General features: G+C 35.2%; 1 protein-coding gene across 12 annotated transcripts in view; it reads right to left on the bottom strand.

The window, feature by feature from the left end:
* The window catches only part of AGTPBP1 (ATP/GTP binding carboxypeptidase 1), a 76362-nt gene that overhangs the window by 46654 nt on the left and 11943 nt on the right, over positions 1–17765 (bottom strand). For all 12 annotated transcript variants that reach the window (XR_008233336.1, XR_008233334.1, XR_008233335.1 and 9 more), the window contains 10 exons: positions 10977–11107; positions 10378–10445; positions 9899–9962; positions 9395–9541; positions 8992–9123; positions 6982–7075; positions 5484–5521; positions 3727–3935; positions 3076–3253; positions 806–900 (listed from right to left, as the gene is read on the bottom strand). Coding sequence is in view for 8 of the 12 variants with exons in the window: in XM_052775726.1 (XP_052631686.1) it covers positions 806–900; positions 3076–3253; positions 3727–3935; positions 5484–5521; positions 6982–7075; positions 8992–9123; positions 9395–9541; positions 9899–9962; positions 10378–10445; positions 10977–11107 (1156 nt within the window). In the remaining 4 variants the exon portion in view is untranslated. The remainder of the gene's footprint in view (positions 1–805; positions 901–3075; positions 3254–3726; positions 3936–5483; positions 5522–6981; positions 7076–8991; positions 9124–9394; positions 9542–9898; positions 9963–10377; positions 10446–10976; positions 11108–17765) is intronic.

Raw genomic sequence — 17765 nt, 5'->3', positions numbered from 1 at the left:
ATGTATTAGGCACAGACATCAGACTACACTTTACATGAGATCTGTGCATAATCCAACTATTGCAACCTGGAATGTGGAGATTTCATCTGACTGCACTGACAAAGGAGTAACTGCTTCTATGGAAGATACTCCCTTCATTGGGGCTCATGAGAGCCTTGAATAAAATTTGCCATTGCAGTCTGTGGACAGACAATTGATTAACTCCTGAACATATGTAACATAAAAATATAGAATAAGGCAGTTGTGGCCAAATGTCCTTTCATGTCATGGCTGGCAGCTGGAGGGCAGAACAAGACCTTCCTAAAGTGATACAACAGTGAGAGGTCTGATCTCTACCTCTACAGTTGGCTGAACTTCAAAGTTACCTTACTGAAACACTGACCTATTCAATCCCAGTCCAGAATGACAGGAAAAGTTAGAGCAGCTCCTACACACTAAGCAGCTTAGGTGGGAAGAGCGAGCTGAGAGAAATACAAGTTGGGAGCAGAACAGCGCTAAAAGAGTTTGCGGTTTGGTTCCACTGTACTCCAGACACATCAAGTGTGAAGCAAACAGGTTTTGACAAAAATCTGGAAGTAATCTGAACAACAAAGGTTGATATTTTCAAGCACCACACACCCTTCTTAAGTTTCAGGAGCTTTTTTAATTCTAGAAACTACCCTGAAAACCTCCTCAAAGTCCTTTTAACACTTAAAACATTTGGCTGTATACATGATTCAAGCAACTTATAAAAAAATAAACAACTGTAAAAAAATAAAAAGCTGTTATGCCTGATTTTTGCCTGTTAATTCTGTCTCATACCAACCTTAAAATGTTGGTCCCTGTCATCATTTTCGGTTTCAATTTCTGATTCTGTTTCAGCGTCATCGTTATCATCACTTTCATCTACTACATCATCCACTACGGTACAAAAGAGTTTTGTAAGGCAGATTATACATTTAATCCAATACGTATGCTCAAAAAAATTTCTGTATTCTGGGTTTATTTTCTTTTTTACTTACCAGTTGAAAAAATGTGAAAATCAACTAGTAAACACTAATTACTATTACCAGATTTACAAAACAAAGTACTTGTTTGACAATAATGCAGACTCAATTTATCACATTTCTATCCAGTTTTAAGTCAAAACAAAGATCTCTGGTTTAAACAAAGCAAAACAAAACAAAAAACCACCCCACCACCCCCAAAAAAACCCCAGCAAGACAGCAGATAGCCATAGAAATACTTTACAATGTGGATGGGCCGAGAACATCTCAGCATGGCTTGAGGTCAGCACAAAATGAGATGACTCTGAAACCTTTTCCCAAAGTAAGTAATAATGACCACATCCAAAAAAAAAAAAAAATTAAGGTCTCAGAAGCTTTTAGTCATGTCACCTAGTATTGACCCAGTGTCAGGGAACAGTGGGACAAAGTACCCTCTTTACCATTTTTGTCTTGCTTAAACGGGGCCTAACAATTAAAGGAAAAAAAAAAAAAAAAAGTCAAACATATCACTGGAGATTCAACCAGTAAGGATAATACTCAAGGAGAGTAGTCACTGCAACTGCTTAGCATGAACAGGTTGGAAACTAAATTTTACCCCCAACACGTACAGCAAGATGTTATTTTTTAAAGATGGGGAACTAGTTGGACACTAATGACTAATTTCTACTTGAGTTAGAGACCCAGTACATTGAAGGACCTATGACCTCCTCCTTTTGTAACAAAGTAAAACAACGGGAAGCAAACTAATTGACTAATGAGAATTGGGTTAGCTTACTAGTGGCAAGTTTGATCTTTTTCTAGAAATCTCACGAAGTTTGATGCTGGGTTTTTTTGTTATGTTTTCTGAAAGAGTGTTTTCCATGCAGGAAATTTGGTGATTGTCAGTAAAATTGTCACTCAGAGGTTTACAAATTATACTGATTTTCTAGTGTATTCAGAATGATTACATGTATTGCTTTTACAATGCTGACTATACAAGATTATATTTTTAATAAACTCAGAGCTGTAGCCACCCCAATATTCTACACATCTTTTAATACAGAATTTTTTCCTTGAAAAGAAAATCCTATGTATCTTATTTCCCTAGGTTTTTCACTTCTTTTTTGTACAGATAACAAACCTTTTAAAAAAAACTGTCAGTAGTCTACTTCAACATACTGTACTAAGTAGATGTTTAATTTCTGTGGATTTTGAAACACACTTCTAAATCTATTTTCTACGCTGAAGACAAAACAAAGAAGCTAAACTCCAGCAGTTTGATTCTGACCCATATGAACCCCAATCAGATAGCCGTCTTCTTTCGGACTATGATCCCATTTTGTTTCAAGAGTATTGTGAATAAGAAGATATTAAGAAGTCTGACTTTGCCTCTTCATTTTAGAGTAACTTTCTGACAGCAACTTCATTAGTTGCTTACCCAGGTATCAAGCTGTTTCACCATATCTAAAAATGCATTAAATATTAATCATCCAAAAATAATGAAAGGTGTTCACAATGGGACGAATCTATTTCCTACAAAGCACCATACAAATGCTTTGCAGACAAGCATTGCCTAAGAGACTGCAACAGTCCAAGAAAGCAGCTCTACTTTTCTCATTGTGCAAATGAAGGAATAACCACAATAATTTAAAAAATAATGCTTCAAATGGGACATTAATCTAAATTCACTACATCCAGTTTATCAGAGTAACAGAAGTAAATCAAGCAATATACACTCCCGTAAAACACAATGGACACTCCATTTCACATAGGAGAATGTGTATGATAAGTGAGTTAAAGAGAGCCCATTTAGGTTTGTAGATTAATATGTACAGCCTATGCTCTACACTTCAGAGTTTGATGAACATCACATTTTAGTTCCTGTTTTATTTTTTATCTCAGAAACATAACCACATGTGTGGACAAGATTATCATCAGTTAAAACTTAACATTAGAAATTGGTACTCTGCACTAACAGCCACAGACCCTTTGCTAGCTGAGAAGAGTCTCAGCGTCCAAGTTTTAGTGGAGAACACAAATAACTGCAATTGATTCCACCTTACATAAAGCAATACATGCTTAAAGACAAAATATTACAAAATTACCATACCATCAGGAGGCAAGCTGTACAGCTGAGCCACAGGACCACTGGCAGGAATAACTGGGAGTTGGAAATGGAAAGAACTTTTAATAGTTGGTAAAGGAAGACGATTTTTAGGAAAACATTTTCTCATTATTAGGCTGGATGTGTTGACAAGAGGATCAAGAGTTCTTACTGCAAGGCACTCCTATTAACAGGAAAATAATGAAGACAAGAAAAAAAAAAAATGTATCTCTCAAACTAATAGTCAAGCTACATTTGTTTTACAGAGTTCTAGAATTCACTAATAGCCAAGTATTTTGTTTACAATAAATTTTGCTAATGTCTCCTTTGAAGGCCAGAAGAACCTCTACCAACTTAAGTTCAGCTTTTTTAAAAAGCCAAACTTCAAAATTATAAGCTTTTCCCCCCTCCCTCTTTTTTAAAATTAAGTTCAACAGCCCCTCCCAGGGACAGTCACAGCCAAATAACAGCAAATATGAATTTAATTCTGTACTATTTCATTCCACTTCAGTCAGCTGCAGAAAATAATCCTTACCCCCCTAACCAGTAATGACCATGAATATCATAAAAGAACTATGACAAATTTGAGGTCAGGATGTGTTTTTAAAGCTGAAGAGTTAAAAACAACAACAAAAAAACCAACACATATAAACTTACTTGTGAAGTGTTGTAAAGAATTTTCATCCCATTGGCATCAATGAATGCTTTTCTTCCCAGTTTGATGTTTGTAACACTTTTAATGCACTGTAAAATTCCTTTACGTATCAGCATGTATCTGTGTCGACTATCATGACGGTGCCAATCAACATAAATTGTTAAAAGCACCTGCACATATCCTCTGTCTACTGCTCTCCTGGCATTTGTTTCTTTATAAAAAAAGTTAGGAAAGAAAATTAAAAATTGCCCAATGACTTCAATATTATTGTCAAATCAGTGTTAAAAGTATTCTTTTTACCCAAATAACTGAATCGTTTCATTTAAAGCAGTATTTTAGCCAAGCTTAGCAGAGTTTTACATCAACCTGAACAGAAATGACTGAATAACTCAGGCCAGTAGTCTACACTTCATTCATCAGAATAACATTGCATGTAATTTTCACTGTTTACCAGAAGAACAGTGTGCATCACACTTAAAGGTAATTGTAAGATACTGTCAGATAGCAAATTAAAAAAAAAGTTTATATAAAGCATATCTATCTCTATCCACACACACTGTGTAGATAGATAGAAGACTTGAAACAAACTTCTTACTGCTTGTAATCCATAGAGTTTTGCAGCAGATATCACTCAAATTTGATAAATGCAAAATACCTCTACCCAAATACTGGATAATCAGTATGACAACTGGACTATACACACCAGAGATTAGTGCTCTTATTAAAAGATTTAAATGTACAAAGTATAGGAAGTTACAATGTCCAAAGCCCTCAGGACTGAATAAGACATCTCAAAATAAATGCACAAGACCTCCTTTTTTAAAGACACACCTTTTCAACATTTCATTTCTTTCCCCAACATTAAAGTTTAACTGCCAATTTACAGAACAGAATACTGACAATAATTCAGAAATATTTTTTTCCCTAAACATCCTAAAGAGAAATTCCAAAATTAGTAAATACACAAATCTGTAAGACCAAGGTATCACACAGATCAAACATGAGAAATCTCAGCACCCTGTAATAATCGGTACAGAAGTTTCCTGTCATTTGCCTGAAGTGGTTTTCTGCAAATCTAATCACGTCTCAGTTCTTATCCAACTCCACTAGAACTACCAGGAATGCTGTAGCTTTTATACAACTGTTTAAGAGAGAATGAGTTTTTAATTCCTTGTCAGTTACAATCCTGATGCAAAATCTGCACAGAAGACATTTGTCAGGATCCACCTCTGCAGGCTAAGACAGCCAGCGTCTGGGAACAGACCATTGCTTCCTTACCCTTGGTTCCACTTCATGAGCATCACTGACAGACTTGTCATGAGGACCCAAGACCTAATTAGTCAGAAAGGTACCTGAAGAAACCCTGTATTTTCCCCTGCCATCCAACAGATATTTTCAGATGTATGTATAAAGAAGATGCACAGGAGCCAAGTTACAGATATCTGTTACTGAAGGCCTGAGATGAATGACTGTAAAAGGCTATTTCTCCACCTTGGATCCAGACCAGGCGTGCAGAAGCAGCACAGCCTTTCTGCTGCGTAACTGAAGAAACAGTAACTAATTAGTAAACATATACATATATACCATACAAATACTAAAGCACCAGAGACTGCAGATACAACTGTAGCCTTACTTCTAAATTTCCTATCCTTGATTTTGCATTGGCCACAGACTTAATATTAGTTTTACCCTGCGTATATATACACACACACATATATATCTCAACTAGACAAACAGATTTTTGTAGTCAAACACTTACTTGATTTTAGCAATGCAGCAAGTGTGTCTAAAGCAACCCTGTCAACATAACAAGAAAAGTCAAAACAGCAACCAACCAGCAAGCTTAATCTACAACACTGTAAAGCTATACAAAATATTTACTGCTAGCGGATTTATTTAGCATCTATCCTCATGTCTTCATGGTTGCACTGTATCACAGACTTTGCTCTTAAATATTTGATTTTATTAAAATATCACGTATATCTGCTATATCTGAAGTCTGATGGTGAAATTTAAAAATAGCAATGCAATGGCTATTCAAACTTTCAGCCTTTGCAAAAAGACACCATAAATGACAACATAATGTTTATGAACCATACTCAGTAAATGAGATACTTCCGAAACTCACGTTTTTATGTTAGCAGCAGAACAAGTACTTCTACAAAGCAAAGGACACTATTTTAGAAAACTATAGCTCAAAACTGGCAGTGTATGAATATATTGAAGAGTAATGCTCATCAATCTGTACTACAATACAAGATCATCAGTGTAAGATTTTTCTTGTACAAGAAGATCTTGTCTCACTTAATTCAAGATGTACAACTAGAAAATGTATATACTTATTTTTACCCTCTTTGTAAAGATAGACTCCATGCATCTGATCTTAGACCATAAACAAGGCTATCATGATTACTCACATCATGGAATAGCAAGTTCATATGTCTAATTATAGCTGGGGTTTAAAAGGGGCAGAGCATTTTTTTAAAAGATACTCCACTGACCACAAACTTAGATAACATAACACTATTTTTTTTGTACTGAAGTTAGAAGATGAACAACTTGAGATTACTATTTTGCTAACCAGATGAAAAATTCAGTTTTCCACAGGTAAGTACTTCAAAAAGGTGGTAGTATATAAAGAAAGGGCTGTCTCCTGTTAGATCCACTTATCTATTTTTACCCTAAATTCACTTAAAGAAAAAAAGAGAAAAATACACTGGGTGGGGAATCTAAAGTCGCCACTTTAAGGTACGTAGTAATTTTTTTTTTTTTTAAACACACAATAGCCCACTAGACAGACATTGCTGGTGCTTACTACTGTGTTTTATGTTTTTGCTCTGAGAGTCTGTAATTGCTTTGAAGTAAAACAGAAAGAAAATTCTATTACAAAACAAAATAGATAGTGACTCTAAAACCACGAAGGAGATGTGGGAGCCAATTCAAAAAATTGAAAAGTGATGGGATTGTCTTGATCTTTTTGTCCTGATTTGGGGATAACCCCTGTACAGCTTCCACACAGGAATATCAGAGACAAAAAATAACATTTATATTCTTTTACCAGTACTGTAACTAGACATCCAAATATTTTGTTTTACTCTACTGGGTAAAATTAAACTGTCAGATTTGTGGTTCTCCTTCCCACCTCCTTTCAAATATGAGTTACATTTGATTTTCCTAATACAATTTTTCATTTACAAGTAAGTTTCAAAACTTATCTAAGGTTTTTCCATATACTATATTAAAGAGACCTTACTTACTTCATAAGGCTAGTGTTCTTTTTACTAAAAGGGCCAATGATCTTAAACATCAGTTCTACTACTCCATTCTTTCCCAAGGACACTGCATTTACAGCTGGAAGAGTTAAAAACAATCCATTTTAAGATAATGTAATAAGAAAAGCAAAAGAAAAAAATATATCAATATACTCAAACTAAAATCCATGCAAGTTAATTTTGAAGTACAAAAAACATTAAACATGTTTGTGCTTTAAGACATACAATGACAAGCAGACAGTACTCTGTACATAATTAGTGTGATAATCCAATCCTGATAAAACTTGGAAAAGAAGAAAAAAATTAATTATTAATTTACAAATAAAATTATGTACTACTTCCAATGCATGCTTCTGCTTTCTTTAAGATATATCATAAAAAGACTTTTCTTCCAAAAAAGTCTCATAGTTTATCAAAACAGCAGGGTTTCTAAAATTCTTAAGTCTAACAAGTCCTATGACCTGCTATTATCCTTCAGTATCGGGAAAGATAGGTATGTCCACCACAATTTGAAAGCCAAGCGTTCGCTGTAAAATTTAGAAATGCCAGTTGGTATAAGCTTTCCTGAGCTACACATTATGCATTATGTTCTCAGAAAAAAAAATTATGATCTATTTGAAAGGGAGCAAATTAAAAGAAATGATGCCAAGACCTACATCCAAGAAATGCACACTGGATGAATATATGGCTGACGCCCAACACCCACTGAAAATACAAACTGCTGAAAGAGGCACAGAAATTCAATTCCCAACTGAGGTTAGCAATATGCACTCCTAACAAAGTAGGAAGAGAGTAACTAAGAATTGACTTCAACATAACAAATGTTGTTATTAGTGTAGAATTTAGTACTCGAACCAAAGTTGCAATTGCATCATTATTAGCAGCAACATTACACCACTAGAATCTAAGAAAAGTTAGGATTCTACGCTGGTAGTAACTGTATACAAACTTTAAGTAGTACTTCCCATTTACATGTAATAAACTACTAGTTTATCTGTTAATAAGGAGTGGGAAATACAGAAAGATATAAGTGATCTAAGCAGAATCCTAATTAAAGACTCAGTTCAATTTCCCATTTTCAGGATGAAGCAAATTTTCAGCTAAGCTATGTAACTATCTGTATTAAACTCTTCCATTTAGAAACAATTTACCTCATTATCAGACAGCTCAACGGAAATAAAGCTTCCACATTTTAAAAATATTGGGACTTTATGAATTATAGATGCTCATGTGAATGTTCTGAAAACATGATCTTATAGATCATCAAATCAATTCTCTTGGAGGAACGCGGTTATGTTTGCACTTTCTCGCACTTCTTTAAGCGGTTTAACGGCCATTTTGAGCTCAAAGGAAAAACTTAAGAGCATCTAACCAACAGTAGAGACACAGGAAGAACCACACTATTTTCATCAACTTCCTACTGCCTGCCCAATCAATTAATTAGGCTCTTGTGAAAGAATGTTAGTCCAATAGTAGGGCACTTCAAGACAAGGAATAAGGGAAAGGTTAAATAAAGAAATAAAATATGTCCTGTGTGAACCAAGTTTTAAATTAGCAATCAGGAATTAAATAAAATAATAAAAAGCAAAAAAACCATGAGCATGTATAATAAAGAGAATAATCATTTAATTTGAAGTGCTTTTGCAAGCACAGTGTTAGCATTTCTGGTTTAGATCTTAAAGCATCAGCACTTATGCAAACCAGATGACTCAAAATTCCACACATCCAATAGCACTGGTTAAACCCCTCCCAACTATATATATATTTATGTATGTATAATCACACACACTGAACAAAAACCAAAGATACACAGAAGTACAAATATGCTTCACAGTTTTTATTAGAATTTAAGCGATTTGACAATATAAAAAGGAAGTTGTCTGATAAAAATAATTATTTTAAACATCTAACATTAAACAAGCATTTAGATCCGGTATTTTAATTGTTATCTAGATAAAATATCACATGGGAAAGAAAATAATCTGCAATACTTACAGTTGGTTGAGTAAACTCTTAATACTTGAAGACATGGCAGTATTAGCCTGTGGTTCTGCAAATTCTGCTTCACTAAATTCAATGATATGTTGAGGGCACCATTAATTCTTGCTTTCATGCCAATCTTTTTGTCTGACATCAAAGAAATACAAGATCAATCAAACTAATTTTGAAATTATTATAAAAAAATAAATGAACTGTGAATTCCTTCTACTGATAATGTCAACTCTGCATTATCTGTATTTCACCATTCTATCCTCCCCTCTGTTTTACTCCTCCTTTTGTTCTCTACCAGTTCTGAGTATGTGGATGCTTATACAATAATAATAAGAAAATTTTTCTTAAGTTTCAATCATGAAACTGTAAAGTATTAAGCCATATTACTTAAGTAGATCATTATCACCTTTTGGACCAATTTTTGCAAGAAGAGTATGAAGAAGCACCATTAAGTCTTCATTTGGTGGAGTGTCTTTGCTGGCAGTCAAAAGCAGCTGCAGTAAGATCTGTGTCCCTCCTTTAGTGACTAAGACGCTGGCTCTCCGACCACCACCTAGAAATTAAAACTTAACTGATATCTCTGAAGCCGACGAACAATTAAGTATCTAAGCTACAGTTATCATAAAGAAAGTCTTTAGCAGAGCAATATTTTCTTCACGTGTGACTGCACTATTCAAGAACATGCTGGAGTTAAGACTTGCAGCAACATAAATTATTTCTGTATGATTATTTGAAAGGTGACTTCAGTCCTTATGTTTTTTTTATTCTGCATACACATCAGCTTTAGCAAATGTCAGAAACAAACAAACAAAAAAACCCCCAAGAAAACAAACTAACAAAAAACCACCCCAAAAGTCTGCAGAAGAATACAGAAATAAAAATCACAAATTGTTCCTTAATGAAAACTTACCAACGGAGACTAACTCAATAAGAATATTCAATATATTTAGAATAGTTTGAGGATCTTTCGTATTCTGCAATAAAAACCAGAAAGATTTCTTTGCTTAATGTGGAAGTCTGATACAGTGGTTTAGATAGTTAAAGCTCAGGGAAATTGCCACCACTAACTCAAACAGAACTTAAGATGTAATCACCCAGCTAACCATCCCACTATGCAGCCTGAATTAACCACAAAACCAATTAAAATCTAGTTTGTAGTATGGCATATTAATTAGAACTGATAGTTGCCAAATAATTTCTTGAATATTTAAAAATAAGGGGGAGAAATTCTTATGTAGGTTATGATACTTAAAGACCGTATCTAATCATTACAGTCCTACACAAGTTTTGGAGACTAGCTAGGATAACAACATATTTAATAATACAAAGCCCAATGATAAAATGAAAACTTGCTATGTACCCATAACCACACAGATCAAAAGGTTTTACCTCTAGCGTTGACAGGATAACTTCTATTCCAGTGGAGCCCTTAGAAGTCATCTCCTTCCTGGTTTTTTCTGCCAGTGAGAAAAAGACCACTTTTAATGTACTAGCTTGCAGAAAAAAAAATGTGATCATATACAGATTGATCAGAAAATCTACACTGCTAATAATAAAACCTATTTAAAACTGCATATATGTATATAAAACTAAATAAAAGACTTAAGTGATTTTAACACTCATTTTTGCTTTTACTTGTTCAACAACCTTGTCATGCCCTAGAAAAGAAACTGTAAAGAAAAAAATCTGTAAGAAAGCTCTCCTCCAGATACTTCTACTTCTCATATATATGCACACACACACACATATATTGTGAATTATTACTTAAATTATAGCTGTATGACAATACAAAATGCACTCAGTGTAACCAATACTATACCAGATAGCATTAAACACAGCCTTAAACAGGTGCTTTCAACAATCAGGGACAAAAATGGATAGATAATCAAGTTCACCAAAAAGAAACAAAGAAAAGTCCAGCAAGGAAGAAATACAAGGAGGAAGGCTGTAAAGGAGAACTACTAAAACCACACAACTTAGATATTTACCTTGACTCTGAACCAGATGAAGGATCTTTGAGGTAACGTATCTGGCATTGTCTGCTTCTCCTAACACAGAGTCCAAATTGATCTTCTCCAGCTGTGACAGCAGCGACATAGTCCGAGAACTGGTAGAAACACTACAAGAAAGATTTTTTTACATTCACTTTTCCCATCTAGATCAGAGAAAAAAAAAATACTAACAACAGAAATCCCATGTCAGAGTAAGGGGAGTGGCTAATTCACCTTCATATTTTATCTCGATAGAAAAACAGTCTTAATTCTCCTTAATTCTGGCAAATTTACAGATTTTGCAAAGCCTGCATTGCAGCAGACTAATTATATATAACAGCATCTCCGAGAGCAACTGTGAACAGGGAAATTGGTTGCAGCAAATAAACTCCAGATATAGGTACAAATGTTGTTTATCTATGTCAATTAGAGTAACTTATATTTAATATAGTTTATGTTAAGTGCCAGGATACTTTATCAAACCTGCCATTCAAGGAAAAACTGGCTACAAACAGTCCCAAAGACTGTTTGTCTTCGAGAGCTGATGTTCTGGAGGTGAAAGAAAAGATTATCATTCATGAAGTGAGCAAGCCAGAACACACCAGCTGAAGAAAAAGAACACAATTTCAAAGAAAAACTTTGGAAGGTGTCCAAAGCTATCATCAGAGTTTGGATTCATTTTGAACACAAGGGTATTTTGGCCTGACATCATAAAACTGCCTTGAAAATGTATTTTAATATAAGAAACAATTTCGAACCAGGCATTTATATAGATAGGTAAATTACAGAGAAATAATAAATTTAAATATTTATAGTATTCAAAATAGTCAGTCTAGAAATTATTTTATTTGCTTTCCAGTTTTAGATGATAACAACTACTCAGAATAGTTTTGAGAGTCACATTCCCACATGAAAATAATTTTTAGACAAATGGTTAACATTTGAATTATAGTCATGTAATCAACTACAGGAAATGATGATTTCCAAGGATTAACTACCTTGACTTTTCAATTTTGTAACATTAGAGTCCTGCAATAATCAACAATAATTCATTTTACACACATACTGTTCTGACTATCTGCAATAACACTAAAGTATATAACATTAGGCTTTATAAATACTGTCAGCTTTGTTTCTAACAATAAGGAATTATTACTCCTTGATTTGTATTTTACATCTGTGAAAAGGTTTCACACAGTTAACTCTACTAAAATAATTTGTTTAGATGTGGACAAAAATGTTAAAATCAATGAAAAAATGTAGCTGACAGCAATGGTTGTACTGTCGTGAAAGCAAATTGATATAAAATCTGCTGCGGAAACCGCTTCTACCGCTTTTTTTTCCATACTGACATCTAAATGAGAAGCATAACCAAAAAACAATTTCAGGTTACAGGTGATACTTACAAGCTGTTAAGATCAGTAGTAAGAAATGGTTATACTAATTATAAAGCTTAAATCAAAATAATTTTATATTGTGAAGTAAGTATATCACCTTCCCAGTTATTTGCTAGACTTTAACTTAAAAGTATTTTTTGATCTAAAATATATCTGTCTTGGTTGCTGAAATATTACTTTCCTTGGATAAGCAAAGCATAATCCCTCCAATCCTTTCTCATCATCCAAACCCAGGTTGAACAGTATAAAGCCATTACTACTTGCATAAGCTTTGTTTTGTTTACTTCTACTTCTCCATTTATCCACTGAACTGGAAATACTCCAAAATAAACCCAAGATTTTAATTAAATCCACAAGCTCTGTTGATCTGCTGTACAAACTGACAAACTTCCAAAGGATGTTATCTTCACCAGCTCAAATCAATCAAAACAAGGAAGAGTCCAGCCAACCCACATATAAATCAACGTGTAACAGAACTGCTGCTTCAATCTGTGTGTGTGTGTATACGCGTGTGTGTGTATACGCGTGTATTTAATTTCCATTGTGGTGTATCATTGGTCTCACAATGAAATGAATGTAGTTTGAAAGCTGGAAAAAAGCCAAGAAAGCAAAGATGATCCTTAGGAACAAACAAAGAAAATACAAGTTTTTGTAACGACAAAACTCTTTACAGGCATTAAACTTTTAGCACAAACCTGATTTTTGACTGCTGCAGCCTGCAAAATTCAAGCAACACTGGCACATGGAAGTAATATACCAGGTACAGAAAGTTACCATCTAACTTAATTTCTCCATAATCACTAAAAGTTTTAAAAGGTTTAGGAAGGGTAATTCATTCTCACTACTGGGTGGCATAACAATTTAAGTCCTAAGATTTAGAGGTATAATCTCCTCCTGGGGCCAGAGTTTCTATCAAGGGCAGTGAGCGCTCATTGTAGCAGTTAAAGAGGTATCTTCAGAATGGTTTTAGGCTATTCATCTTGCAAGAAGTCTTCCAACAGAAATATAGCCAAATAAACTTCACGTCTTCAGCATACCCAATAAAGTGTTCTTGAAAATAACACCAGCCCAGAGTCTACGCTGAAATATAAATTAAAGTCCTGATTTCCTTTTAGCTATGACTGAGTTTTCTTCTTAAAACAAGAATTGTACTCTTGTTTATTAATATTCTACACTAGTATACATAGTGGTTTGTCTGGGCTTAAGCCCAGCCAGCAACTAGGCACCACGCAGATGCTCACTCACTCCTCTGCCCTGCCAGTGGGATGGGGAGAATTGGAAAAAAAAAAAAAAAGTAAAACTCATGGGTTGAGATAAGAACGATTTAGTAACTAAAGTAAAATAAAATGTAATACTAGCAATAATAATAATAAAACATAATAATAATAGTAATGAAAAGGACCAAAACAACTAACCAACCAAAACATAAAGCCCAAGAAAAAGACAAGTGATGCACAATGCAATTGCTCACCACCTGCTGACAGATGCCCGAGAAGTGATCCACTCCTCCCGGCCAACTCCCTCCAGTTCATATACTGAGCATGACATTCTATGGTATGGAATATCCCTTTGGCTAGTTTGGGTCAGCTCTCCTGGCTGTGCTCCCTCCCAGCTTCTTGTGCATGTGCTTGCCAGCAGAGCATGGCAAACTGAAAAATCCTTAACTTAGGATAAGTGCTACTTAGCAACAAATAAAACATCAGTGTGTTATCAACATTATTCTCACACTAAATCCAAAATACACTGTACCCACTACTAGGAAGAAAATTAACTCTATCCCTGCCAAAACCAGGACATGGTTACAACACTGTGATGGCTTTCAATGTCTGCACAGTAAATCAAAAAGGCTGTAGGACAGGAATTACGGCAGCCAGCCTGACTGACTCTGCTCCTGTACATAATACTGCTGTGACAACCCATTTGACCTACAAGCCAAACTGAAGCCCAATTTACAATGGGACTCTTTCTGATACTTGTAATGCAAATATGTACATTTTGACCAACACACCATTCAGGATCCAAATCTAGAAGACAGCTCTCCAAAACAGAGAGGCACCATGGAATTCAGTATTTTTAATCCAACAGCTAGGTAAACCAAGGGTATAGTCAGAATGGCACAAAAAAACTGTATCCTGTCAGAGCTAGATTTCCTCTTAAGCTGCTGACACTGCAGAACTTCACATGAATACCCTGAACACTGTGGCCAGCCCTTCATACAAAACTTGTTTTCCCACAATGTGAAGAACCCTTGTTACTGAAAGAGACATTTTTCACCCCACCCATTCTAAAGCCTTCTCACAAGAGCACTCTGTAGTCACCGAGGGTTACATAGAGTCTCTACTACCTTTAGTTATAAAAATTGTGACTAAAGAGCACCAGAAGAAAGTTCATAAGGCCATATAAACCATTCTCTTCAGAGCTGGATGAACACAACAGCTGCTTTTTGTGACAGACATATGCCCAACCAGTCCTTAATGGCCTGCAAAAATGGTTTTTCAATAACCAAAGGCAACCTTGTTCTAACACTTTGTATCCCTTCATTTGAAAGTTTTTCTCCCTGCACTATAATCTTACTATTTCTAGCTCTCCTCACTGCAAATGTGACTGTCCTTTATCCTTTCCAGTGGTATACCTAAGCACAGTACCTTGCACATATTTCCATCAATATTCTTAACCATTTTCTGCATTTGACAAGAGTATTTTGAAATCATTTGGTCCTCCAATATTTTTGCAGATCTTTTCAGCTTGAAGTTGTCTGCAATTTTAACAAGAACTCTTTCTTCTCTTTCAGATCATTAGTCAAAACTCAAAATATTTTCAGTCATTAACTGTAACCAGAAACAGAAAGACAGACCACATCCAAAAAGAAACTGTGCACTGTTTCCTTCTGACAGCAATCAACTACCACTGCTCTGGTATCCTGTCAGTGCTCTACTCCAGAGCACTTGCCTTAGCTTCCTGATAGCAATCACATGCAGTGGTTATTTTAGTAAAGCTTTAAACACGTATGTGGTATTTTAATGCCACTTTTGTGCTCATGGGATCTGTGAGTCTCACACATGAAAAATCAGATTTATTTTCAAGGACAACTCAAAACTACTTTTGGCTGTTCGCAGCCTCACCCATTTGATTAGTTCTTCCAGGACCCTTCTGTGCAAAAAAAAGAGAAGATGGCGGATCGACAGCTACTCGGTTTCTGCTCCCTGACTCCCACAGACACAACCACTAGGTTTGCCACCTCTGTCTTTCACTATTTAACCCAAATCGCATGAGTTCTGAAGACAACCGATAATTATTATACTCGGATGGATTCAGACTTTCTTTAAGCGTCCTGAGGTACAATTTACCAGGCTTACTTGATCCCATACACTGCATGTCTCCATAGATAGGAAACCTTTTCTCCATCCCACATTCAAATGCCACAGCTCAGAACGCCCCTCACACCACCACCTTGTTTGCAGAAAGGAAGCATGAACAAACAAGCTTACTGTCATCTCAACTGTTGCCAGAGCGTACAGCATGACTCAGCTAACCGGAGAGCTTTGCGGATTTCCTCCTTCTCTGGTTAGGAAAGCTATGACTAGATATAAAGGAAGCAACTGCCCCAACAGTGAGGAACACAGGACTTCAGGGGTTCACATTTGAAAAAGAACTCCCTTAACAAGAAAACATCTTCTCAAAGAAAATTCCCTCACTGCAGGGACACTTCTTGCAGTCCCCCCAATTCCCAAAAGGTTTAAGCATTCTTTAATTATGAGGAACTGCTAGATTCACAACTCTCCATTACTCACTGTACACTACTTCCGCTATGCAAATGCTAAAACACATCATTACACCTTCTGAGTGTCTGCTCACAATGAGAAAGGTAACGCTAATGGCTATCACGGCAGCATATAAAAATTCAGTTGTCTTAGAATGATTTTCAGCTATTCATCTTGCAAGAAGCCTTCCAAGACACAATGGTGAAATGAAGGAAGACACCAGAAACCTTCAGTTTCCCAACCGTACCTACTTCCTCTGAAACTGTTGTTTGCAGTCAGCCAGAACACTGACGTTATTGGGGAGCGTCTTCTTCCCCCACAGCAAACAGGTCTTCCGTGTTCAGCATGTTAGAGGGAGCCACTAAAAAACTATTTTAAAGTAGGCAGGCTTCTCATCAGTTTATTTTCATTTTATTCCAATGCAAACCATTTCCACATTACTTTGTTTCTCAACCACCTCCACAGTTACCAAATAATGTTTGGAGAGCTGATACTTCCAATTAGCACACAGCTATCTCTGTACAATAAATTCACCATAATTTATTCATGACTTAGGGAACAACTGTTTTGAACTGCAGGGGTGGAAATTTCTATTTTAACTCAATAACTAAAGAATAAATGGTACTTAAGTAGCCACTCTGCAAAAATCTAGTATTCTTTGTGTTAGGATACTTTATGTATTATAATTGGTAGTATTTCCAAGAAAACCCATTGCTGACAGAGAGTATGACTTTGCTTATCATAATGCCTAAGGAACTAATATACCATCAGTAGAAAACATATCAGTTTCTTTACTATTTCTTTTGATCTATTTCTCACACAAACAGGAACAGCCAGTCTCTGATATCAAACCATTCCACTCTTAAGGTCAGCAAAAGCAAAAATTATTCTACATGCAACCATTTAAATTCAGATTTTAAATCCATCCCAAGATATAAAATTAATCCACAGCAGAGCATGCAAATTCATCCACTCATTTCGACAATAATCAGTATTTCAGAGAGCCAAGACTGAAGCCAGAATTCCCTATTTTGCTGCCTTTACAATCTTTTTTTTAAATCTGATTAGATGGTTGGCTTTAATGTGGTGGTTTAACCTGTGCTAGCTTAAGAAAAGAGTAAGGCTGAACACCTTTCCATAGTTTCCTGATGCTTAACAGACATGTTGCGTTCCACAGATAATCTCATAATTTTTTCAGATATTTGCTAAAACAAGTTATTAATGAAAATAACAAACACAAGTTTTCAACTCTTGAAATCTTCTGTAATCTCACTCTTGTTTGTCCTAGCTATGTGTTGGATTGCAGGATTGTTGGAGAATGATATGCATCTTATGAAAAATTCATGGCTTCTTATACAGTATTATAAACCTGTCCTTTAATTCTTTCAGCAGAAATCATTTCATGTTTTGCCAATATTTGCATGAAACAATTAATTGATAATTGTTTCAATGAAATTTAATGTATATTTTATATTTGAACATGTCTAACACTAACTGAAAATTCTAAATTTAAGAAGTTATTTATTAAGCGTGAAGCTACTTTATGCTAATCAATATTGACTCCCTCAGTGTTTCAGGACATCACTTTACACATACTTACTAGAGACCCATAATGTGTATTTTATGTA

This window comes from Harpia harpyja, chromosome Z, assembly GCF_026419915.1.
Source record: "Harpia harpyja isolate bHarHar1 chromosome Z, bHarHar1 primary haplotype, whole genome shotgun sequence".
NCBI lineage: Eukaryota > Metazoa > Chordata > Aves > Accipitriformes > Accipitridae > Harpia > Harpia harpyja.
This window is presented reverse-complemented; position numbering and strand designations above follow the sequence as displayed.